General features: G+C 45.4%; 1 protein-coding gene across 1 annotated transcript in view; it reads right to left on the bottom strand.

Moving 5' to 3' along the window:
* The window catches only part of ADRA1D (adrenoceptor alpha 1D), a 43,018-nt gene extending 28,974 nt beyond the window's left edge, over positions 1-14,044 (bottom strand). The window contains exon 1 of the mRNA XM_082759033.1: positions 13,069-14,044. Within this exon, the coding sequence (XP_082615159.1) occupies positions 13,069-14,035 (967 nt within the window). The 5' untranslated portion in view covers positions 14,036-14,044. The remainder of the gene's footprint in view (positions 1-13,068) is intronic.
* Between the last annotated feature and the right edge of the window lie 12,548 nt (positions 14,045-26,592).

Genomic DNA, 26,592 nt, shown 5'->3' with positions numbered 1-26,592 from the left:
TTTCTCTATCTCTGCCAGACAGCAAAGATTAAGCCCTTCTGTCAAAGACTTTTCTATATATTTTCTACTATTCCTGCACTGAAACATTAGGTGTGTTTTTTAATGCATGACAGCAATGGAAAGGAAGGCAGCCTGACTCCTCATAGGCCACTCTTAGAGGGAAACAGCAATCTCCCATTCATTTTTATTTTCAGGACACGGCTTCAGAATTAATCTATGAGAGGGTCCATCTGAGGGGAACATGCTGGCACACTAAGATAGGGCACAACCTGCACTCCAGTTTATGGGAAACAGCAAGAAATGTTTGGGTAGGCAGGTTACCAGAGGTGCTTTCCACGAGGGTTTCTCTTGAGTTTCTTGGGAAATGTCCCACAGGCAATAAAGGGCACTGAGACATCCAGCTCACATGCAGGCACCTACCCATAGATACATGAAGGCTTCACCTGTTAGTCTGGCCCTAACCCTAATCCCTTTGGTTATTTGTGGACCAGCAATAATTACATTCTGGGATGAGGAGGCATGGATGAGAAGGGAAACACTACAAGGATGCATTTGGGGAAGAGGACTTGGAGGGAGCAGGGTGGGCTGCGATGTGATCAGATGCAATGTCAGAAGATATCTCTCAACATCTACATGGCTATTTCATATCCTTTTGTCTGGGTGCCAGTAAACATCAGTCTTTCTGCAGCACTGCATGCTCTCCTGCCTGCACCATCCCTGTGGATCCACCACTGAGAGCTCCTCTGGGCTAGAAATAATGTTAGATTTATACAGCACCTGACACAAAAGGGGATGGACCGTGACTAAAGCCCCTGTGAACTGCTAAGGATCTCAGATAGATCAGCCTTCAGAGAACCCCAGGGTGCTGTAGCCATGTGCAGTCACTGAAAAAGAGGCACAATGTGATTCCTCCTAAACAACTCTGCTTCGCCAGCGCAGAAGAGAGCAAGAGGTGCAATATTTGGAAAACTCCCCACGCTTTGCTCCATCCTCCCATGCCTTTGCACACTCAGCTCTTAGCAAGGACTACATTGAACGCAAATGCTGTGACGTGCAGTTGTTCTGTTTTCTTTCCCCAAATCCCCAGCCCGAGTGCAATATCGAGGGAGGCAGACAAGCCTGTGGCAGGCTGCCAGATCGCCTTCACAACACATCCTCGCCGCTTTCCAGATAATTCCTGTGGAAGGCACCCTGGGAACAGAAATAGCCCATGGCTGGAAAACTTTCCTGGTGCTTTTTGACAAGTCTCTCCTAGAGAAATAGGCTTTAAAGGCAGAGGTTCAGGAGCTGGCACTGCCTCTGAATCCAGGCCCTCTGCTGTCTGTGCTCAAGCTAGGTCAGCGAGCAGCTGATGGGGTCTCCACTCTCATCCCAGGTCCTCCACCTGGGATTCAGGTGAGACAGTTCTCACCTAGGGCAAGAAATAGCATCATTGCTATCTTCACCAGGTAGCCCAGGGGTTTGACACTGGCTCTGAGTCCATGGTTTTGTGGTCAGTGCCCTCTGTGATCCCTATTGTTACCCACTGGGTGTTTCTCAGTGATCTGGGAGGCAGATCCTAAGAGATCAGAAGCTGGAGAGCAGCCAGAGAGGAGATGTATTATCACCCTGTGGCGGTGACCTCCTTCCCTCCCAGTGCCCAGCTCCAGACCATCCTCCTGCTGCAGGGAGGGTGCTCATCCCTCATCCCTTTCCTGGCCACATTGCCCTACATCCCTCTAGGTTCATTGCCATGGGGAAATACCACCATGCCACGAAGGTGTCCCCATTCCTCACTGTGTCTATACCACCGATCATCCTTTTCTGACTTAAGTTGTTATTTTCCCTCTAAAGTTTCTTTTTCTGTTAGATTTCCCCCATCTAAATTATTTTACAAACGTTGTAGAGTTTGTCTGTGCTGGACCCAACTCCAGTGCATCCTTTCTAGCACAGGCTGATGTCACCTTCTTTTGTAGGGGGGACTGACCACTGCTCAAGCAGTTTTTGTGTAATTAATTCTAGCATGGGAGAACTCTTGCAGAGCTTCCTCATGTATTTTTTCCCCATCATAGACATCTACTGGTGGATTTGCTGCATGGCTCTTGTTGGTGCTCTCATCCTTGAGACCATGCATTGCAAGTTTTGCAGGAATATTTGGGCCTCTTTTATCCAGGAGATCAGGGAATTTAACCCATGTGATCTGCTCTGGCCATTATCTCACAGGGGGAAGTGCAGGCCCCATTAGCTATGCTAAATATACAAACAAACTGCTGAACAGAAGAGGGGCAGGGCTGATTGCAGGCCCTAAACCCACAAGGCGCTGAGCTGCTCATGTCCACACTGCTGAAATCTGGCTTCTAGGGCAGGTTTGTGCTGGAGAACCTGCTTGGGGTCAGCTGAGTATTTTGTCTCTGCTCCTGATCCTCTTTCTTTGAGTATCATAAATGCACCCACTAGTTAGCAATGGGAAACGTGGCTTGGACTTGTTTGGGGCAGAGATTTCTTACTGTAGGAACCCCTCACAATTTTTTTTTTTCCCAGCTGGGGAAAAAATAAAAGTTGCGTTTCAGGGGCCTTAATGACAGAATTGTGAATTGCTTCACATCGGAAACTTCCTGGGAGGAGGAAATGCCCTCTCTTTAGCAAGTTGGCAGTTGGTTTTCTGCCACCAGACCTGGTGGTTCTCTGGCTCGGCTCCAAATGCATTAGCTAAGGAGCCCTCTTAGAGAAAGGCTATTCATTAGGAGCAGCTAAAAAGCCGGATCCTGTTCCAGCCACTCCAGTAAATCCATCCTTGGGCTAATCGTGCCCATAAATTACGGCGCAGGGAGAAGTACAGTCTTCTGTTTTAGTGTGACAATTTTTATGCAGTGCTGGAACAGAGAAAGCAGGATGGGCAGAAGTAGCTGTCTGGTGTGTTAGCAATACTGGAGAGCTACCAAATGACTGTAGGTATGTAAGCAGTGCCTCAATACCCCCAGCCCAAAACGATGATGAACAGTGCTGTCTCCTTCCCTAAGGCCATCTGTGCATGTTCCCCTTCTTCCTATTCAATCCTTTGAACTTCAGAGCTGTCACCACTGGGACAAGTTTGTCCCCAGCATACCTTGTGTGGGAAGATGTGAATTTTACCTCTGCCGCTCAGGCAGGTTTCCTCACCAGCCTGGAGAGCAGATGGTCGATGCAACTAATCAATACCCACTGGAGACATTACTTTTGCATTGTGGTGGCTGTGAGTGGCGTTGGAGGAAGCAGGAAGAAGAGGGAATTTGGGGATGCGTGCTCAGATGCAGGTACAAAGGGCTCAGAGATCTCTGGATGGAAGGAGCTTGTAAAGATAAAGACCTCAGAAGGAAGGGCTCATGGCTCAGTGTCCCTAATGGCATTTTAAAGGAAATATTTACAGCATGTAACAATGGCAATTAGCGGCCAAATTGGAAAGCATCTCTCCTGTGAAAGCAGCCAGCTGATGAACTTTAATACTGAAGCAGTTTCTCGTGAACTGCTCTTACTTGCACAGCCTCAAACCCGCTCAGCCACAACCAAATTTAGAACAGGTGGGTGAATGAAAACAAGATCATAAAGGGCATTTGGAAGCACTCCTGTGGGTTTGAGCATTAGGAGGGAGAGGAGACAGTTCTGTCTGGGGGCTCTGCCAGCCCTCTGGCATGGGGACACCTCAGGGAACCTCGAAGCCCTGCACATCATTGCTGCTGGAGACAAGAAGGGCTCCCAGTCCTTTCCAGAACCTCACTAGCCCCATGGCTAGGTCCAAAAAGGTAGTTATGTCTTAAAGTATTTGGACTTCAAAAACTAGTAGTTTTTAAATACAACTCAAGAGGGGGGAAGAGCAATGTTTGCATAATTAGACCAAATAGTTTTGCCTGGTTATCACATGACAAGGAAAGGAGGCAGTTAATCCACCGAGCAGAAAACAACTTTTACAAAGTGTAGCTGGTACCTGGCTCAGAGAACAAGTACATGTCATGCCAGAAGCTCTATGCCACCTGTCTTTGTGGGTTTATCTTAAAGGGTAGAAGATGCTGCAGACACCACTCAAAATCCCACTAGTTCGCATGGAAAGATGATTGCTGAAAATGCAGTGCATAGACCACAGCCTTTGTGACGACCAATTCTGGGCTTCAGCTGTCTTAAAGATGTTTTTTTTTTTTTTTTTTCTCATACAGAGAGCAAGTATTTTATTAGATTGTCACATTCTTTGCTTTACAATTATGTCCTGTGATAAAAAATTGTCTTATTTAACTCCACTTCTCTAGTGAACTCTGGTTTCCACTGAATACATGAATGAATTTCTTCCAAACACTTTCTAGTGTATCCTAGATAATAAAACTTCTAAATGAATACTACTAAAGTTGCAAAGACTCAAAAGATAGACAAAGTCAAAGTGAAACTTATTTGAAAAAAGTCTTACCCTTAAAGAGCTTAATATCAAGATCATGCTCTATTGTCTCTGCAGTGTCCCTGCCAAGACAAGTGCAAGGAAAAGTGGATGCTTGATTTACATGTAGTGACAGCTGAACAGAGCTGTTCACTGTCTCCTCATGGGTCATTACGTGGCTCTAGGTTTGGCAAAATCGCCCTGCTCTGAGGACAGAATTGTTTCCTCATCGATATCTGAAAGTACTTATCTCACTGAGGGGACAAATATTTTGCAAACATGTATTTTTATTAACATAAATATCTTTATTTTCCCATCTCTCTGAGAACAGAAGGCTGCTTTAGAACCATTTAACCATCCTATCTACAAAGCAATGCCATAACATGCCTGTATTTTGGGCGTGGAGTCCTGAGCCCTTGGCATTACAGGGCCCATCACACCGTTAAAGCAGAATACCCGTCAGATTCAGCTCCAGCTGAAAGTGTCAGACTTTGGCAAATCTGGCCCCGTATTTGTTTTCACAGTGAGATTCACCTCAGCTAATTCAGACGTGTGCACCTCAGAGCTGGTGGTCTTTGGTCACCTTGAGGAGATACTGGTGGTTTTGGGGTGTAACTGGTTTAGATGGCAGCATTAGGATGAGATGAACTGCAGCCTCAAAATCCTTCTTTTTCATTTTTGGTTATGTGGAAAACCAAGGAGCTTGGCTGAGGACCGTGCACTGTTGGCATCCAAAGCCAAGGACTGACCTGACATTGGGAATGGGCAGTGCAGGAGACTGCAGAGGAGCTGAATTCCCCACCAGACCCCATCAGGTCCTTGCTCTTAAAAGTCCCTACCCAGCAAGTTCCAGTCTTGCCAAAATGCTCTTCCCTGCTAACATCTCAGGAACATGCTTTCTTCTAGCTGTGTAGCTTCATAGAAACTGGATATATCGGGGCAGCTTTGCCTGATTTCTGTCCTGTCATGACATTAAGCACCCCCCGACCCCGACAGAGTAAAATATCAAGTTTCTGTTGTGACAACTGGTACCGCTAGAGCTTTTTAAACTCCAGGCTGTCCTTGTAACACTTCTTACAGAAACTGAACACTGTGTTTTTCCCTCTCATCTTTCTCAGATATGGTTATCTCATTTTGCATCAGATTTGGCAGAACAAATTCAGCCTGTTACAAAGATATGAAATGAAATCTTTACCTAATAAATAATATTTGGCACCAGAAAGTGGGACTTTATTCCAAAATGGTCCAGTAATCCTAGGAGGTACTATCAGCCCTGCCTAGAATATAGCACAATAATCCTATCAGGTGAAAATCCCAATTGATCGATTAGAAGATGATTTGGGTTACTTCTCAAGGAAATACTTTCATTTTCTGAAGAGCCTTGAGCAAAAGTGATGTAGATATTCACTAAAGTGAGCACACCTCTAATTAAAACCTGCAGGTAGCACAAAGCTTTTACAGTGCTACTTCCTCACATGACACAGTTGCTAGTACTTAGTTAATGCTGTTTGCTGTGGCAAAGCCAATTAAAAACAAGCTGATTGTAGGATCTTAAGCAACCACCTTGCATGATCATACCAAAGAACATCCCCACCCTTCCATTCAATCTTCGTTACATCCCATTAAGCAGATTACCAGAATTAATGAGTAAATATTTATCCAAATATGAATTAATGCAGATAGATCAGGGTAATTAAGAGCTTCTTCCTGTAATATCCCGGACAAAGCTTTTTTTGTGTGCAAACATAATAAAACCTTCAGATGCAGCTTAATATAGATGCATTTAATATTCTATTGCGTATTTTTGTATTAGTTCCAAAATCCCTGTTGAGAGATTTTATAACATCTTGCCCATTGAATCACAGTAGTTTTAAAATTTTCAAGATCCTTTTTTTTTTTTTTTTTTTTTTTTCTTTTTTTCCTGTTTGTGGTACATCTATTATAGCAACTGCCTCCAGATGCGTCAAGACTCAATGATATAAAAACAGACTCTTGGCTTTAAATAGTTTTATTTGGTGGAGCAGTGGGTGGAATGGAAGCAGAGTTATCCTGTATATAGGTCATGGGAGATCTGGGTCCTGTTCCCAGTCCCTTCACTGAGTCACCACACTACTTTGGCCAAGCAGAAGAAGAGCGTATGTTCAAACTTGGGTGCCCAAATTGCTATTTCAGGTCCTGATCACTGCATCTCTTGCTACAAGGCAGACAACAGAAGATGTATTACAACCTTCCATCTGTCTCTGGCCTTTGACGTAGGGCAATGGGTAGGAAGGGAACCATGCACTCAGCTGGGCTCCAAATAATCATTTTTTTGCCATTTATTTCCAAACATGCGTAGACTATTTCCCTGTTGTTCTGCACTAGGGCACAAGGAGTGAATTAACACCATCAAGTGCTGTGGCTGCCCAGTGTAGCCTCTGATTGTTGTCCGTGTGCCAGCTTGTAATTCCCTCCTAGGCCCTTCTGCAGGACCCCAACATGTTCTCCCTGGCGGGGAAACCAGCTCACAGGCTGCTTTTCCATGGTATTATCTTTAGATAGATGCAGTCAATGTGGATCACTCATAACCAGGTCCCCTGTGCCTGGGCTATTCCTCCAGTGCTCTCCCAGCAGGCTGCACCCACCCTGACTCTCCCACGTGTCCCTGAGCCTTGCCAACCCCATGCATCCCAGCTATTGTGCCCTACAAATGACACTAGTAGGCTGCAACAAAGCCCTGAAGTTATTGCAGACTCTGAACTGGAGGAAAAAAAGGCAGAAATCACATTTGTTTTTACTGATTAAACACCAGTATAATTTTTCAGGGAAAACAATGGATTTGCCCTCATTACAATGCTTTAAGAGCAGGACAAGAATGGTTTGGGGCCAAGTGATCTTTTCGGGAGAAAGGGAGATGGGCTGGAAGATCCATCCATCCCCCATGATTTACCTATTCTAATTTGGTATGAAGCCGTTTGATGGAAATGTCCTGCAGTGGAAAGCAGATGAGAAGGATTTTGCCTCTTGGTTCGGTAATGTTCAGTAAATCAAATTGGAGCCTTCCACCAAAGAGCTTTTGAGACTCTGGGTCTGTGCCTTTGCTGGCATTTTTAAGGAATATATGGTTCCTGTGGATCGGGATCAACAGGGAACACCTGACAGATGGAAGAATTAATTGCCATTGCTCTGCTTCCAGTTTGAACTCAGGCTTTAATTCCAGTTCAACCCAATATTCAGTCAAAAATCCTTCTCCAGGCCATAGATAATTATCCCAAAGCATTTTATACATTGCTTTTTCCATGCCAATTCTGCTACTTCCACCATGACTCAGAAAATTTCAGGAGATACAAGAGACTACCCTGACCAGCAAAGTATTTGAATGGTGTATCTTTCATCCTCCTCTTAAATCACACTTTTGATTGGGTCCTCCTGTGCACAACAAAATTAAAGAAGCTTGGTGTTAATGGGAATTGTGTCTTGTGATGGGTTTTTAGGGAGTATTTTCTGGGGTCTGACAAAGGGCAGAGCTCACTCTGCAATCTTCCTTCAGTGGGGAAGAGTATGTAAGTTCCCACTCATTTGCCTATCTGCCCATTTTTATGAAACTCGTAGGAATTCGATATATTGGAGACCTTTAGCACTTTCTTGAAAACAATTGAGATTGATGAAAGAGTTTAACAGATGGTGGGAAAGGGCCTGCACGCACACAGGCAAAGAGCAATGACATAAGCCCTTGTTCCCTTAGGAAAACATGGCAAATGTTCTTCTACCAGAATAGAAGTAGATTCTCCTACCACAATAGACTTAGTCTCATCTGAAATGTGCCTCTACCTCCACTGCCCTCCCCATCATTCATTTTGCAAATGACAGTTTCCAAAGTCTGAGCCATGCTATGTCTCTGTGAGCCCATCTTCTGCAAAAAGTTTTGTGAAAGGACTTCTTCTGACCTGTGAAAAATAGTATCTACAAAAAATAATTTTGTTTTGGCTTGAAAAAGACCTTTCTTAACCTGGTTTGTGTAGCAGCTGCCTTTCCTTCAGGATGCAGGGAAAAAAAGCCAGGACACTATTTTTTTAAATCATAACTGGAAATAAGCACCAGCCTCCACTGCAGACACAGGCAAGTCCATGCCTCAACGCAAATATAAGAGCAGGGATTTGCTTGTAGTGAGGGATCTCTCGAGCCCTTCCTTGTCTGGGTAACTGCTGCTTGTGGGGGGACAGGATGGAGGGAACCTTGGGTTGTGGACTTCACCCTTGTGTGGCACCAGCTGTGGGTGCTTCTGTGCCTCTCTCATACCAGCCTGGGTTTCTGACCAAATCTGAAGGATAACAAACACTGGAGCCCACCACCTAAACTGGACTACACCTGTTAACAACCAAGAGCCATGGAGGGATGTAAATCACCATTCTGGGTACTGGCTAGTACACCCCAAAGGATAGATTTTCCTTTTGGGTTCTCCTAAAGTAGTGATGAAGAAGGGCTTTGCCTCCACTCTTCAGGTGGTCCCATCTGGGGCCCCACACCCTCTTTGCATGCTCCCTGGGAGCTGAAAATTGAATGCAGAGCAGGGCTCCATCCCTCCTCCTATTCTTACCCCCTCTTGCCTCATCTTGGAAAAAGGAGATAACTATTAAGAGGTTGTATAAGGGGTTCTGTTTTCTTGGCCCATTGCATAAATGTCTGCTGAAAGGACAAATTTAGCCCCTGACTTCTAGCAGGGTTTTCCATTAGCAGAAGAGCCAGTGAAGCTCCTATGGCCATGCTTCTTAAAGGAGAAGTCATGTGTAATTCTTCAGTGCGTAATAAAAGATTGACCTGATGTACTGTTGAGCTTCTTCTCACCTGGCTGTCATGCTTCCATTGGACTTAAAAAAATCGAGTCTAGGCTACCTTTTACATCTTTACATATACCTACAGTGTAGACACTGTCAGCCAGTTAGTTGTCCCTAGAGGGTACTTTTGTATCCTCTTCCTCTGAAGAGGCAAATTAACACTATAATTCATCTTGTCCTGTGGAGGATGTCCAAAACAGATCAGGTGGGTCACACTTTCAGGCACCTCCATAGGAAAGATAAAGGGGGCTTTGGATGAATAAGCCTGATTGACCTTGTATTGGTGTTAACGTTGCTCCAAAAGGCAGCTGGACCTTCAGAGGACCCTTCCAACCAGCACCTCCATGATGCTATGGCTACCTCAGATGAAGGTACTTATGCCTAAAACACCCAGATTGAGATGATTTTTTTCATAAAAAATACCCTTAAAGACCTGGCCAACATCTCTAGAAAGCCTTGTGATGTTCTCTTGATGGGTCTTTGCTAAGCAAAGAGGAACCCTGGCCAAAAAAAACACACATTCACCAAGCAGCATCCCAGATGAAGCAGCTTAGCAGAGTTCTACTGCACACCCTGCAGAAGGCACAGCCCATTAGGGTTGTCCTGTAATTAGGATTTCATCTTTTGTTGAACAACGGGCTGCTTAAAGAGTCTCATTAGCTACGCAAACTGTTAATTGTGCTAAAACTCCTGGAGATGGCATCTTATGCTTGGAGACACATATCCCAGACCCAAAAGAGAGCTGAATTATGCAGCTGATAAACAGCCTGTGGAAATATTTGTTAATTCCAGCTGATTTAAAGAAGCATGCTTGCAGATTATTCCACTACAGAGAAAAGACTGACAACACTCAGTGCATCCATAGGTCTGGTGGTCCTGCTATTTAATTTTTTTTAGTTATTTCAGCTTCTCAACGCAGATGCAATAAGTATTCCTTTTGTGTAGCCGAAGTGGAAGCTATTCTGCAGAAAGAGGCACAGATGTGTGCAGGCTGATGCTTACACCGGATGACAGAGCCAGTGCAGATGCTCTGATTGCTAAGTCCAGGCTAAGCAGAGCGGGCAGCCTTTTACTTTTCAGTTGACAAATTCACTTATCCCCAAAAAGCATATTCAGGCAACAAGGAGTCAGCAGGATAAGTCAGTCAGTGATAACTTCATGCAAATTCATGAAAAATAGAATGAACAAGAAAGTCAAAATATTTCATTTTGATATTTTCAGAATAAAATAGATCACATTTGTTTCATTTTAATGTGACAGCTCATTTTGAAATATAGCTGAGAGCGCTCATTTTTAATAAACACTTATTCACCCTTTTCTTAAATTGAAACAATATGTTTCACTTCAATTGAAAGTGATTTTTATTTCCAACCAGTGTTTCATTTCCATTAAAAATATTTATCAATACTATTTCCAGCAGACCCTAAATACTTTCCTTCAAGTTAATCTAACAAGCAAATAAAGAAGCAGTTCTATATAACCATTTGCAATCTTCTTTCAAAAGAGAATTGGCCCCAGCATATTTCAGTTTATGGATTTGCAGTGAACTTTACTGGCTTCACTGTTTCAGACCCATCTCACGAGCTGTAAAATCAGAGATTAGACTTTACAGAAGTTTCTGTTCTCCTCCTAGATAGCAATAAATGATTCTCGGGTTTGAATAGGAAATTGCAATTAATAAAAGGGAGGTGAAATCAGAGGCAGCATATTTTTCAGTCATAAAATAAATGAACTTTTGCTGTGTTTATATTATACGTATAATACAGCAGGAAGTAAAGATCAAAGCCATGTTTATAGAGAACTTGGCAAGTTGCACACTTGGAGGAAGCAAATGGGTTCACAGGAGGTACTTAAAGAATGAAGTTTGGATTTTTCGCTGGTGTAAATCATCATTTTCCTTTGACATAAGAGCAACAGTAGTGATTTACATCAGTGCAGGAGCTAGTTCAATGGCTTCAAGGGGGGACAAATGAGGTTAAATATATATATATATATATATTTTTTTTTTTCATATGGAAAAGCATTTGCCTGGTGTCTCCATTCACAAGTAGTAGAAATAATTCAGAGGAATAGGATCCCCTGATTCCCAGCTTCACTAGCTGCAAGGTATAAGTTGGGAATGAGGTTTGGAGCTGGTTCCTGCAAAAGTGCTCAGCCAAGGAGGCAAGTGCCTGGGGCTGCCCCGAGAGCTCAGCCTTCAGCCTGGCATCTCTCCAAACCCCCCACTTCCAAAGGTCTCTGCAGGCGACGAAAACCTCCCAATGCACACAAATGATGAAAGGGAAACTGAGGCATGGTCAGCCGGGGTTAGTAACCTTGGGTCTTGTAATGAGAGAAGCTCACCACAACCCTGCAGCTCCCTGCCCGAGTTAAACCACAACCTCCTTGCTCGCACAGGACAAAAACCCTTAAGAGAGCTGAGATAAACTCCCCAGCCACCACGCTCAGCCAGAGAGAGCCCGAAGGAAAGAGATGCAAGAATGTGCATCAGCATGGGGAGACCAGACACCTGACTACCACCCCACGGACACCTCAGCATCCGAGGCAGCTCTGGTGCTGGTGAATTATCCCTCCAGAGGGCAGGATGGTGCTGAGAAGGCTCAGTGAGGTGTCTAACAGCCCTGAGCTCCAGCTGCCCCTGGGGACAGAGGTGCAGGGCTGGAGGGAGACCCAAAGCTCGGTGGGTCAAAATTAGTCATTTGGTCCCCATGCTCTGTTGCTATTGACTCAACTCGAGCAAGAGGGTTTGAAATATCTGAGAAAAAGTGCAGAACTAGCTGCAGTGCCTCCCTGCTGGCTGGAGTACGTGGTCCTAGTAGTGTAGTGGGCTGTGGGATGTGCAGGTCCCACCCTGCAGATGGTGTCACAGACCTCCCTGCTTTGTGCAAAGACCATCACCTACATTATAAAGTTATTTTCACACTCTTCCCCTTCTCCCCTGGTTTAGCTACATCACTCCAGAGGGTTAATTTGATGACTGTCGTTATAAGAGGCAGTGATGAAGAGCTCTGGGTTCCCTGCACTTTTTTGGTCCCAAGTAGCTCTGGTGCTGGAGGGGAACATTGCCTTGTGCATCACGTCCCTTCCCCACCGTGTCTGCTCAGCTTTCTCTGCACACTGAGGGCTTCATCCTTCTCACTCAGGCAAACCAGTGCACTGGGGCAGAGCTTGCTAAAACTTTAGAGCACAACCTGGCAGACAGCCCCAAATGAGCACCCATGGCACGGGCATCTTGGCAGGGTCAGGAGCTGAGGGCACGACTCCCACAGGAGGAGGAACAGCCCTGGGACATCACCAGGACCCTTTTACATAAGACCTGGTCCTGGTAGAGGTCCCAACACAACATCAGCATCCTGGAAAGCCAGCAGGACTTATCTTTCTGTCTCTGACAGTTTTTAGAGGGGTTTAACCTCCCTCATCCCCAGCATAATCACAGCAGGGGTGGGAGCCCTGGGCATATGAAAGCAGACCCAGGTGCCCTTCCCAAAACTGTGAGGATGAGAGGCCAGGGCCAGGGACTGCAAGGCTGTTTGGAGACCTCCGTGCTGTAATTACAGCCCGTTTGAAACAGAGCTGCTTCCTGCCTCCCCAGCCTGAACTTCATTAATTAAAGTGCTGAATGCAGAATAAATTCATTAAACCGATTTTTTTCTTTTTTGTTGCTATTTTATTCATTGGCTGCTTGCTTTGATTGATTATGTGACTCTGATTAATAAATATTGAACGAGCGTTAATTAATTGAATTAATTCATTGCTGTTTCTCCACCTATCCATTACCTATCCCTCACCATGTGTGAGTTATGTCCTGAAAGGTGTCCCAAGGATCAGGTCCTCAGGGCTCTGCCACAGAGCTGGGCTGGGGACAGGATCACTTACCAAAAGGCAGGACGAAGAAGAAGGGGAACCAGCAGAGGATGAAAACGCCCACCACGATGGCGAGAGTCTTGGCCGCCTTTTTCTCACGGGAGAACTTGAGGAGCCGCACGGAGAGGGAGCTCCTGAAGTTGTGCCCCTTGCTCCGGGTGCTGGAGAGAGGCTCCTCCAGCACGCTGCGGCAGTGGATGCGCAACACCACCTCCATGGATTTATTCCTCTCCTTCTTGACCCCCGCCTCCAAGCTCCGGGTTGTCCGCCTGGCCACCACGTAGATCCTGAAGTACATCACCAGGATGACCATGAGGGGCAGGTAGAAGGAGAAAAGGGAGGAGAAGAGGGCATAGCCTGGCTCTTCTGTGATGCTACAGATGCTCTCGTCCGGTGGTGGCGGCTCCTTCCAGCCCAGCAGCGGCCCGATGGAGATGACCATGGAGGAGAGCCACACCACCACGAGGATGACCCCTGCCTTCCTCTCCGTCATGATGGTGGGGTACTTGAGCGAGTACTTGACCCCGATGTACCTGTCCACGGAGATGATGCAGAGGCTCATGATGGAGGCGGAGCAGCACAGCACGTCCACCGCTGCCCAGATGTTGCAGAAGATGCGGCCGAACACCCAGAAGCCCAGCACCTCCAGGGTGGCCGAGAAGGGCAGCACGGTGGTGCTGAGCAGCAGGTCGGCGATGGCCAGGTTGACGATGAAATAGTTGGTGACCGTCTGCAGGTGCCGGTTGCAAGCCACCGAGAGGATGACCAGGATGTTCCCCACGATGGCCGAGAGGATGAAGGCGGCCAGGAAGACCCCGACGCCCACCGCCTGCACGTCCAAGGCGAAAGGCAGCGTGGTGCCGTTGCCCTGGGGGGGGTCCTCGCCTTGCAGCCCCCAGGACCGGTTGGCACCGCTCTGGCTGCCCTGCCCCGTCCTGTTCCCACTCAAGCTGCCATTGCTCAGCTCAGCGAAAGTCATTGTAGAAAAGGTCCGGGCTCCATGGAGGGCGAGGAGAAAGCGATGCCGAGGCGCAGCCCCCCCGGCATGATCCCCAAAGCCCCCTCCAAGACTCGCTCAACCCCCCCAGCCCAAAAAAAAAAAAAAAAAAAAAAAAAAAGAAACACCAAAAAAAAACAACAAACAAACAAATTTTGGGGCAAAGCTCAGCCTCCCCTCCAAGGCGGGATGCTGGAGGGATGGAGGCTCAGCTCCGAGCCCCCAGCCCTCTTCAAGCCGGGTGGCAGAGCTGCCCCCCTCCCCGGCGGAGCCCTCCGGGGGGGGCAGCGAGGACGGGGCCCCCCCGCTGCCCTCGCATGCTCCGGGGCTGCGCTGGGCGAGCGGGCGGCAGCGCTCGGCGGCTCCGTTCGCCTCCCCGGGAGGGCTCCGGGAGGGGCGAGGGGAGGGCTGGAGGGGTAAGGGGTGGGCCGGCCCGGGGGTGTCAGGTGGAGGAGGAGGAGGAGGAGGAGGAGGAAGAGGAGGAGGAGGAGGAAGAGGAGGAGGAGGGGACGGGACGAAGCGAGCCCTGGGGCAGGGCGAAGCCGGCTGCAGAGCCGGGAGCTTGCAGAGGACGGAGGGGGGAGGAGAGATGTTTTTTTTTTTTTGGGGGGGGGGGCAGGGACAAACTCGGGAGTATCGGGCACCCCCTGGGGGGTGCAGGCAGCACTTGGGGGGCAGGCACCCCAGGAAGGGGGGCAGGCACCCGGGGGTCCCCGTCCCGCCGCCCGCCTCCGCCAGGGAGCAGCAGAACGCAGGGTTTGCCCGGCGGAGCGGTGGGTGCCCCCCCGGGGGTCCTTTTGTTTTTGGAGGGGGGAAGTTTGGGGGGTTTGGGGGAAAGGAAGGTCTGAACCTTCTCGCTGGAGACCCGCAGCCGCAGCCCCCGGCTTCTACGCTTCACCAGGACGCTGCCCTGCAGGGCTGGAGGGTGTCCCCCCCTGCCTCCCCATCCCCAGCATCCCACTAGGAGGCTGCCCTGCAGGGCTGGTGGGTCTCCCCAGACCCACCATCCAACCGAGAGTCTGTCCTGCAGGGTTTGCAGCCCCCCCTTCAGCTTCAGCATCCCACCAAGAGACTGCCCTGCAAGACTGGAGAGTCCCCTTTCGTGCCCACCAGCCTTGCAGGGCTTCCAGCGAGCATCCTTGCCGTGGCAACCCCGGGCTTCCCATCCCTCATCCCAGCACCCTGCCCGCTTTGTGAGCACGGGGTGCCCCTTGCTAGTCCCTCGGAAAAGCAGAAGGGACGATCAGTGCCTGGTGTTCAGCAACAACGTGTGATCGGCAGCTCCCTGGCTGCAACTTAACCCTCTTGCAAGACTTCGGAACGGCAGCGTGTGATTAAAACATATAGGCACATATTTCTGGGTTATTTAAACCTTTATTTTATTATTATTTTTTTTCTTTTTCCCACTGATAAAGACAGATCCTGTTTACACTGATTTCCTCCCTGTGACCCCGCTCTTCTGCCTCCATACGTTGCGATGGGGACTGACCCCAGGGCTGAATAGGGGATCAGCTGCTTTCTACTGTACACAGGAAATATTTCCTTGGAGTGTGTTTATCCATGAGTTTTCAACTTTACTTTCTTAACAAAAAGAAAAAAAAGGCTTTAAAGGGCAGTCCAAGTACACTCTGAGATGATTTAACTATTGCTCTAACAGAGCAAGGGAGGTATTAATTCACTGGGTATGAGAGTGAACAAAAAATAATAATAAAAATAATACTGCATATATTCTCTTATTTTCTTTGACAATCATTGCAGGAAATGACACATTTTTGATCTTCCTCATTTCTTCCATGCACTTTTGTGTCCCTTAAGATTTCACCCTTCTTCCTAGAGCTGGGTTTTTGACCCTGCTGGGAACATGCAAAGTAAAAGAACTGGAAAGTACAAGCAATTGGGAACAATTACTGTACAAGGAGAATGTTCAGAAGGATGGTTTTGGTGTTTGCTTTAAAAAGAAAAAAAAAAGAAAGATTAAAAAAAAAAAAAATTAAAAAAAGAAGAGCCCAAATACCCAGCACTCGAGGTCAAATTACTCATTTTCCTTATGTTTTGATGAAAACATGTCAAACAGCAAAATGAAGTATTGTTTCTTACTGGGGTGCTAAACTCAGCATGGGATGATCTCAACCCATGGAATTTTGATGCCATATCTCTGTGGCTACACAGATTGATGTCTAGATAAATATATCTCCTCTAATCTCTGTGGCATACAGAGATAAAGAAAATGTGCATTTCTCTGAAGTTAAGATTGGACTTCTCATGTAAAGCAGGACTTAAACCACCTATTTCATTAACAAAGAAAGTTTTTTCCCGGATGACCGGACAGAAAATGCCACTAGGATGATGATTTCATCTGCTCTGCATCTTGCACTCCTGGGTGAGTTGTGCTCTTTTCCTGCTTCTGCTGCTTTTGGGCAGCCAAAGACAACTTGCCCACGTTGCTGAGAGCCTGGAGCTGGCCAGGACCACAGGGTTTGAAGGGGATGCAGGGAGGGGAAGGCTGAGGTGAAGCAGTGCTTTTTGGTCAGGATATGTGGAGCCACCTCGTGTGCTGTTTGGGGATAAGCCCCAGCCATGCCCAAAGCCTCTGGGGTTGCTGATTTCTTTCTCTCCCAGGAAGGGAGAGCACGTTGTGTGCCATCACTGCAGCTCAGCTAACAAGCATCAACTCATTAAGATCCAGTTACCTCATTCCTTTCCATCTGTCTCGTTTCAGCCTAAGATGGGGCTATTAGAGTTAACTTACGCTAATGAGGAACAGGTTTATGATGACGCACTCAAACCCAAATCAGTGTCCGCGTAGGACTGCATGGAGGGACTGAAATGCCCAAAGTGAAAAGGCACCGACCTTCAAGACCATAGGGCCAGGACGATCTGATGGGTTGGAGCTGAAGGAGGTGCAGCTCTTTCCTCCCTCTTTTTTGCCCTCCAGCTGGGGCCAAGCTTACCCTAGGACTTATACCCCAAGCTTAACCTAGGCACATATAGCTCCGTGTAGTGGTGTGCGCAGGGCTTTTTATGTAACAGAGAGACATCCCAACCCCATGAACCTGAGGTAGTGTTCATCACAGTAACCCTTATGCCTGAGTCTTGAAAAGGAAAGGTGATTTGTCAGTGCTAGAGACCGTAGCTTAAAGCATTTGGTCCACATTTGTGTGTCGCCCAGATTTACACAGGCAGAGCCATGCCCTTGGTGAACCTTTTCTCTGCAAAGGGAGGTCAGCTGCGGTGCTGCTGCCTGCAGCATCTCCTGGGTTCAGAGCTGGGAGAGAGGGATCCTGTTCGCATTGTGCTGAAGTGATGGTATTCAGGTGATTGTGAAGATGAGTTTGCCTTGCCATGGCTGGCAATTCAATGTTCCTTTGGGAAATGGAGGCTGGTCTTTGTTGTGTGTCCCTCTGAGTCTGTGTCCAGCTGGAGGCTGGTTAGCTCTGCTGGCTTCTCTGTCCATCTGACCCCAGCTCTGCAAACGTAATAAAAAATGGGCTAGAAGTGATTGTGAGCAATGATTCAAACTTGTACTGCTGTATTGTTTAAAAGGAAAAAAAATAATCCTAAAATTCACAGCTCGTCTCTCGCGGCATTGCTGCAATTTTATTTAAGCACGGTAAAAATCAGGCTACACCTTGAATGTTTATGTCTTAATTAATGAGGCGAGGAGGATAAGGAGAGGAAATAGCTTTTATTAGCTGTCTGATAAAGGTAGAGAAGAGAAAATCAGACAACCCTTTGTGACACCTACCTGAAATTGCCCAGACGTGTATCATGCTGTCCCATTCCTCTTGCCTTCCCGGTTCCCTGAACCGTCCTGACCAGGGTCACATCAACACCATTCCCATATTTACTGCATTTGCTGGTGTTCTTCTGTGTCTCTGTGAATGCCTCTGGTTTGTTGCTGTTGCTTGTTTGCTTTGTGTGTTTGTGTTTGTGTGGTTTATTTTTACACTTTTGCTTTTCTTCTGCAGTTCTGGTGGCCATCAGTGGTCCCCAGACCACAGGTGGGAGGGACAATGGCTCATGCCCCCATACTGCAGATGGATCTCCTTCTTCCAAATCCACCCCTCACTGTGGCTTTCTCCTACTGCAGTGCCCCTTAATGCCTCCCTATCCTCTTCATTAGAGCCTCCCCCAGTCTTCCCTAAACTTTCTTTGCTGCTATTTCGAGTCTTGCTGCCAGCTGACATGGAGAGTGATTTATTAGCTTCCTCTTCTGGGTTCTAATTTAACTTTTGGGCAACTGAATAGAAAAAGGTAAAATAAAGGGAAAAATAGGAAAAAAAAAAAAAAAAAAAAAAAAAAAAAGGAAAGGAAAAGGGTAACCAAGCACATTAACTCCTTTTTTTTCTGGTCACCCACTTAGTGCAATGAGGATGCTTGTACTGAGCTTGGCTGTAGTGGATGGTGAAGACCCTCAGAGGCAAAAATCACTTTGGCTTCTTGGGGTGCAAAGGCAATCCTTCACCCCAAATCTCAGACACAGCCTAATACAGTGGACAGAAGCCAAGGGAAGAGGCCAGGCTGTTCGGTGTCAGGAGAAAAGCTCTGAATGCCTGAATGCCATGCTAAGGCAGGTAGGATGGGTAGATAGGACAAGCAGATGAGTGTGGTTTAAAAGGTTGGTCTGAAATGTTTGTTATTTCAGTGGAAATGTTGATGTGTTCAAAATGAAGCATTCCTCGGGGATGTTCTCTTTTGTCTTTTGCTCTTTTAAGAAACATATAATAAAACTCTTTAATACCGAGAAGAACATTTCAGATTTGCATTTCAAAACATTTTTTAAGGGGGGGAAGAAATGAACAAAATGTAAGGCCAATTACTTCAGAGATTGCCAACAGAAGTTAAAATTAACAGAACAATTGCTAATGACCAGTTTTAAAAGAACAGTTGTTGATGTATAGGAAAAAAATAAATAATAACGTAAAGATAAATCAAAGAAGAACTAAATATATAAATAAAAATGCTTCAAAAGGTCAAAATTGCAATGAAAGGTTTCTCTGTTATGACAGAAAAATATTTTTGTTGGCTGTTTGTTTCTCTTTGAGATATTTCCCTTCCCCCAAACGTTGGCATTTGTTTGCCATTGCTTTAGTTTTTTTTTTCCAAGCAGTGAGAATTTCAGACCTTCAGCTGCCTCACATGGCAGGTATGGTAAAAAACCCAAACCTAAGCCCCCCTGGTTTGCAGAAGTCTGCCTCCCATGGCTGACTTTTGCTTATAAATAAAAGTCCTGAGAAGCAGCTTTTTAAAAAGGATGCCAAAATAGGACTTGGCCCACATGTGGAAATTTTCTTGATGTTATTCCATCCCAGCAAACACTAGATAACCATAAGAATTAGGAAAGTCCTTGTCCCAGCAGCTGCTCTTAAAGTAAATGTGGAATATAGAAGATGTATGGAGGAATGGGGATTTGGGGAGGATTAGGAGGAGAGAAGTGTTAGCAAAGAGGATCCAAGGTGTTGGCTTGAGGACTTCCCTGTGGCAATCAGGAGCAGGGGACACTCGTGTGTGGGTCCTTCTGGGCATGAAGAGCACACGGTGTCTAACATGTGAAGGCGCCTCGGAGCCTCGTCCTGCCACAGACCTGTCCGTGCATCCACCTGGGCATGAGGGCACAGAAAGGATGTGGCCAAGGGGACAGCAGGGATGGGGAAGGGGGAAGAAAGTGTGAAAGAGAGAAGAAGCTTGGGCAGAGGGTGTCATGGGATGGTTGTGGTGTTGCTCTGTCAGCAGATGGCTGAGCTGACCTTTGTGTGCTAGTCCAGGCCAGGGCTATGCTTTGGAAAGAAGATAGTAATCTTGATTTTATTAAAGCCCCAAACCTCTCGGCAAATAAGTTTGCATGATGAATGTATATTAATATAAATAAAAATAATAATAAAAACATATTTTATCTATAAATTCAAGTTACATTGCCATTTTCCCAGTAGCTTTTTTGCTTTATTAAGTGAACACAAAGACCTCTCAGGCTTCCACCCTTTAATTTAGCACAAGTAAATACAAACAAATACAAATACATGGCATGAAAATGACTGGCAGAGGCTCAGGCTAAAATTAAACACCACAAACTGGGTTCTGCTCCTCAGCTTTGCCTTCAGGAAAGAATAACTAGAATTGCTTTGGCAGCTAATTTGTGACAGAAAAAAAAAAAAAAAAAAACACATAAAAATCTCTGGGTTCAATACGCGTGTGTTTATTATTATTTTTGAATGTCACCTAAAGTATTAGAGAATGAGGAATAAACATAGGGCTCATTTATTTCTGTGGTATTAATCAGGTTCACAGCCTGCTCCTGGAAAACTAGTTCTCTTGCACTGATATCTTCAGTCACCAGCTTTGCTTGTTTCTTGCCATTTAGGTCCCATTTCGCGGGCTGTTTTTTCTTTGGTTTTCTTTATATTTAAACTCCATACCTATGACAGAAGTCAATATTTAAACAGTGAAAGTTGAGCTTGTACTTAGATAAAAGCACATGGAAGTCTCGTCTCCATGAAATGATTGCAAAGCAAAGGGGATGGAGGAAAAGAAAGCAATGCATCATTCTTTTCCCAGTTTTTAATACCAAAACAAGTGGCAATGTCTAATGGAGGCTTGTTCCCATGGCCTCTCTCAGCATGAGTAAGGGCATTCACTAGCAATCTGGGAACAAATTCTGACATCTTTCCTCCCACCAAAATAAAGGCACCATCCTGTTTTACATCTTCGGAGAAATCTGGCCCAACATGCCAATGTGCTGTCCAGCTGGCTTTCCCCTTCATCCAGCACAAACAAAACCCCTCACGGCAGAGGTTTGTCTTGCCAGTTCTGGTGATACGCAACACCAGCCAGCCCAGGCTCTGCTTGCTCATGGATTGCTTCTTCTCTTGTTGTGGCCATTTTGGGATCTCTGGTGCTACCTGGAGGGGTGAAAAGGCTGGGCTGAGCCTGGCCACGTCTGTGCTTCAAAATCTCAAAATATTGATTTTGTAGCATGGGTAAATGGAGTTGGAGAGAGTTACATCTCTCCTGTATGCTTCTTTTTTTCCTTTTGTTAAAATGTAACCCATCATGAAGTGGAAACCTATGGCAGCAAGAGGAAGATGCCTCCTTATCCCTGTGCCAACACCCCGTTGATCAGTTAAACCTGCCCTGGCCCCACATGAAAGGTAAGAAACACATTTCTGGGGCTTTTTGCTTACGTGGCTCATCTTTGTTCCTGCCAATCCCCCAGTCAAACCAAAGAAGAGTGTTCCCATGAGTGATGCCAACCCAACAGTTTCCAAACCTGGGAATATCATCTTCAATAAGGAGATCACACCTGTACAAACACAGAAAGTTATTAAAAGAAGAGCATAATATCCCTAGCTGCTGGTCAAAATATTACAACTTGATGCAACCTACAGAGTTAAAAGTGGTGATGAATTTCACAACAGGCATAGCAATGGGCAAGTAAAAGCATTATTCAGATGTTTGCTTTTCACATGGCACGTGTACAATAGGCTTGGTCCCTCCCCTCTGGCTCTAAAACTACTGCATGACTGCATTCTGATTTAGAGGCCAGAAGGGAACATCGCCTTTATCTTGGCTAGCAGAAGTGAGAAAACACTGCTGATAGCTCTGTCGTCTGGAGGTGAACTAGGTCAGAGTAGCCCCATTAAGAGAGGTTTTGCTAAAGGAATAACCTTAGTGACCCAGCTGGGCTATTTGGATGGCAGCATCGGTTTCTTATTAGTTGTTTCCAAGTGTTTCTGTGGTCTTTGTTGCTGCAGTCAGGGATCTTGGCTTCCCAGGACAGGGCTTTCTGCTACCAGGCAGAGCTGGGGAGAAGAATGGGTAGTGCTAGATAGAAATATGCCTGGTACTCCAAAGCTTGAAATAGCGACTGCTTCAGGAGCCAGTGACCGTTTCCATTACATAGTGACCAATATCCATTACCAGGTGAATGCCCATCCAAGATTATAACATGTGTGTTACAACTTAAGAGATGCCTTTAATCAGGTTTCCCTGTTGTTCACTGTATGGGTGTCTCTTCAGATGGGAAATGGCATGGAGTCGCAGTCCCCAAACTTCTTCACTTGTGGCTTTGCTATGGCTATGATTCTTATTTCTGCAAGTGAATTTACATCAGGTTTTGAAACCACATGGACATGGTACAACTTTACCCATAACTGTGACGCCTGGCTGCTCTTGAGATGGGGACATAGTTGTCTCCTCTTCTTCCACATTGCTTCTAGGTGCTTTTACCTTGGTATTTCTGATGCTGAAACTTTTCAAGAAACCACTTGGTAACTGTAGCCTATTCTCTATTTTCTGATTTCCCAGGGTGAAGGGTGGGAAATCCAAACCCCAAAAGTGTGATCAAATCTTTTTTCCCACTGCAAAGAACTGTCTCTATTTCCTGAGCATCTCCTTCATATCATGCCTCCTAGTTGCGAGGAAGGGGTTAAAGAGAAAATTCAAAAGCATTTAACATATTATCCCCCCCATTAAAGACAAAGAAACAAGGGTATTAATCAAGATCCTCCTGGGAAAGGAGCCAAATTTTCTGTCTCCGCCGTTAAATTTTCTGGATCACTGCAGCCTCACACGAGCCAGACTCAGTCACCTGCCCTCACGAGGCTGCAGGGCGCTAAGGCTGGGGGAGCTGAATTTCAGTCCGAGGATGTCTTGATAGCATTTAGTGTACAAACAGCCACTATTTTACAGGGCCTGATTTTGCTCATTGCTATCCCATGTACCTCCTCGCTTTTTTCATTCTGAGCATTTCCTTAGAAGTCAGAGAGACCTTGCATATCCCATGCCAGCAAAGTGCCAGGTGTCAACACAAAATTCTCAGGGCACTTGATAAGGTTGTGCTGTCTTTTCATGGGGTCTGCATGTGTTACTACCTCTCATAAGAATTCCAGGTCTGACATGCTAGTCAGGACAGTCTCCCAGAAGATAATATCAGAATCAATCTTTCTGATCTTGGCTGTTAGGGATCTTGAAATCTAATGAGTCAATCAGACCGAAGACATGACTCCCAAAGACTCATGGAAATTACTGTGGAGAAGACAATGAATAATCTTCTTGCGTCAGCTAGCTAAAGAGCTAAATCAGGTCAAGGAAGATCAGTCATTATTAAAACCATCATCATTATTTTTAGTAGGGACTAGAATATAAATATACAGAGAGAAAAAGAAGAAAAATACACTTCCAGAAAAGTGTGTATTATAAGCAGCTTGACAGTCAGCGGGAGAAAATGGTACAGATTAGAGGCAGCAATCTGGAAAGTGAGGCAGAGAGAAATTAGTAAGGCCACATTAAAAACTGGTAGGAACTCAGAGAAGAATTTTTCAGCTCTGTTCCAGGAAGGAAATAGGATTTACTGTTTGCCGTGCAGTGTTTGGATAGAGACTTGTCCATAAAATCCAAAAAAAGAGGTCCTTGCTGTAAAAAAATATATTGCAACACTGTTAGATGGGGGAAGCCTGGAACAGTTTTAAAGTCTGCAGCTGCTTCCAGCTTCTGGTTTGGAGCAGTGGCTGATTGCATGCCATGATGCAGGAGCAAAAAGGAAAGTGCAGTAATGTAATACAGATGTTTAAGTAGTGGAAGAGATCCTTGGTTTTGACAGCAGTTCTCTGGTATTCAGGAAATGACTGTGGTTAGAGATTAGTGCTTTCTACCGCTCCTCTTTCCTTCCAGGATGAAGGAAAATAAAAATGAAAAATGAATGCAAAAGTTATCGAAAGCTGAGAGGCGGTTTTAGAGTTTGTTTTTCCCCCCATGTCTAAAACCATGCTTGCTGGAGAAAGTGAGAGAAGCAAATGTTTGCCTTAGGTTATATTTGTTTATGCAAAATATAACCACCAATTGCTAGAGACAACAAAGTCCAGACATCAGGTTCTCACCATCCAGGGTGCCTCCTAAATCCAAATAATTCCATGTAATGGGAGCACCTTAGCACAGCAGGGTTAGGAGAAGGGGTGAATCTAAGCAAAATTAGCATGATTTTTTGCTGAATGCTAGGAAAATAATTTGTCTAGGAGTGCTATTAGCATCCACTCTGGTTGATTTCAGACTTTCCTTCAACACAGTGAGTCTGCTGCTGAAAGAGAGATCAAGATAGTCACTGACAAATGAAGGAAAAAAGTCATTACTGAATATCATTTCAGGTTTGATACAGGATTGGGTCTGTGTCCATGCACAGCTGGTTTAAAAGACTTTAGGTGCAGAATTTGATGATGGGAAACAGCAAGTGCAACAGGACAAGCAGGAAGTTACGAAACTATGGCTGTAATCTCTGCCAGATCTACCCACCATACTGTTGCTGGATCCATTTCAGCAGAGTATGTCTGAAATAGCAGCCATTCCAAGAAGTCTAAGATTTGTCAGGCAACCAAGCAACATGTATGATTAAAAAATAAATAAATAAAAAATCGATCACAGTTAAATATGACTTCCACAACTGTATTTTCAGAACAACAATGTAAGAAGATGTCTTTGTGTAATGGTGGTCCACCTCTCATCTCTTCCTGTTTTATGATCCAGCTGGGTGCAGTCCTGTGCTAGTAAGAAATTCTGGATTTTCCTGCCCTTAATGATGATGGCTGTGGCACAACTGCCAGATTACAAGAACAGAGTATGGATCTTCTCTTGGCTGCAGATTAACTGTTAAGGTAAAACGCTGCACAAGTTGCCAAGAAATGAGCTAGATGAAAGAAAAAGAGCTGTTAATGGTATCAGACATAGAGATGTCACCACATCTCTGATTGCTAGAGGCTAGGAGAGCATATAAGTGCAGTTCTACTTGCTCTGCTCTTAAACTCTTTCCTAGGCAGCTGGCTGCTCTCAGGGCAAGGACTTTAGACCTTTTTCTTGTCGCAACAAGGCCACTCTTCATGTTTACACTGGACAAAGAGGAGGAATAAATGAGGCAACTGCATAGGGAGATCTACTAACCTCTTCCCTCAGGGATTTCACATGAAAATAGAACTGAGAAATAATTGAAGAGAAACCAGAGATGCATCAGCTTGCTGTGGGCCAGGCAGCAGGACACTGGTAACACTTACATTAGACCTCTGGTCTCCTGAGTTTCCAACAAAATTTGCATAGAAATGACAGAGTGAAACTTAAAATATATGAAACCTATAAAGGTGCTGATGACATGATATAGAGTGAAATATTATTCTTTGTTTCCACACTCTAATATACATACATATATATTGAATATTTCCTTGTGTATTGTCTAACTCTTTAAAAATAACAAGCTGAATTCAGATTTTAAAAAAGTCTCCTTGACTTCATGGAGGTAAAACTAAATTTTTTTTGGTCTTACAGCATGTAGGAAGAGCTGAAGCTGTATGTGGTGAGAATAATGCAATACATTCAGCTGAAGCAATACTTCAGGTGTCAGCTTCAGGGACTGCAGGAAATTATTTCTGTTCACACTAGGCACCCAAAAAGCAATGAACTCCTGGGGTTCTGATAGATACTTCCATAAATACCTATCTGTGATTGCTATAAATCAGCCCAAGGCTCAATAGGGTGAAACAAGAAGTATCACAGAAGTTAGCAGTGGAAAAGAAAATGTAGAACATTATGACATAAATCTTTGAATATTCATATTTCCTACATCTTGAACACCATGTAGAAGTTTAGGATGCTTATTTCAAAGTTGATATAGGAGAACTGCAGAGCAGTGCAATAAATTCATGCAGCTGTTAGGAACGTTTTCTCCGTGAAGTCTGATCAAGTAGGTTAGGAGTCCTCAGTCTGGGAAGGAAGTATTTAAAGGTGGGGATAAAAAATCTGTTGGAATGGAGGAGGTAAAGAAGGACCAACTAACAGTGCCTTGTCTCTTCCAAACTAAGAACTTGAATGAGACTAATGCATGTCTGCTTAAAAGAAGTCAAGGAGGTGTCCATTTATGTAACAGGCTTTCTTGTCAGAGGATGTTGTGGCACAGAAAGTGGTTCCAGTGGGGAGTCTGCACAAATATGTGAAGAAAGATCTATTGGGGCTTACTAAATGAGCAAATTGCATCAGATTCAGTAACTCCTCTGAGCTGGAAGTAACAGTAGGCAGTAGGTATGGTCAAGGGAAGTGTCATGTTTTTGTGCCATATTCTGTCTCTCCCTATGTCTGCACAAGTCTGACAGAGAAATATGTGTTACTTTGACAATTTTAAAGCCAGATCAGGGATCATCTCCATTAGAGTCCTTCCCAATCAAAAGAACACCTTTGATTCCTCTCTGTCCTGTTGGAGACCAATGTTGTCACCCTCAGCTTTGCCCTGTTAGGACTGATGTGCCTCATTAACCTGTGCTGCCATGATCATCCCATGATCCACCCCAAAGCAAGAGTATTGGGTTCTGTGTCCCAAGGCTGAGTGTGTTAGTACAGGTAAGAAGGGAGCTGGACTGGTGCCACTACAGGTTCAGTAGGTGCTCAGCTCTACATGCTCAGCTGTGGGAAGTGGGGAGGATCTTGGACACTCTGCTAGGAAGCTGCCTTCAGGTTCTGGCACAAGACTAAGACAAAAGGTCTACAGCTTTTGTCTGAAATCTGCCATGATC

This window comes from Aythya marila (assembly GCF_965140915.1).
Source record: "Aythya marila genome assembly, chromosome: 4".
NCBI classification, from domain to species: Eukaryota; Metazoa; Chordata; class Aves; order Anseriformes; family Anatidae; genus Aythya; species Aythya marila.
This window is presented reverse-complemented; position numbering and strand designations above follow the sequence as displayed.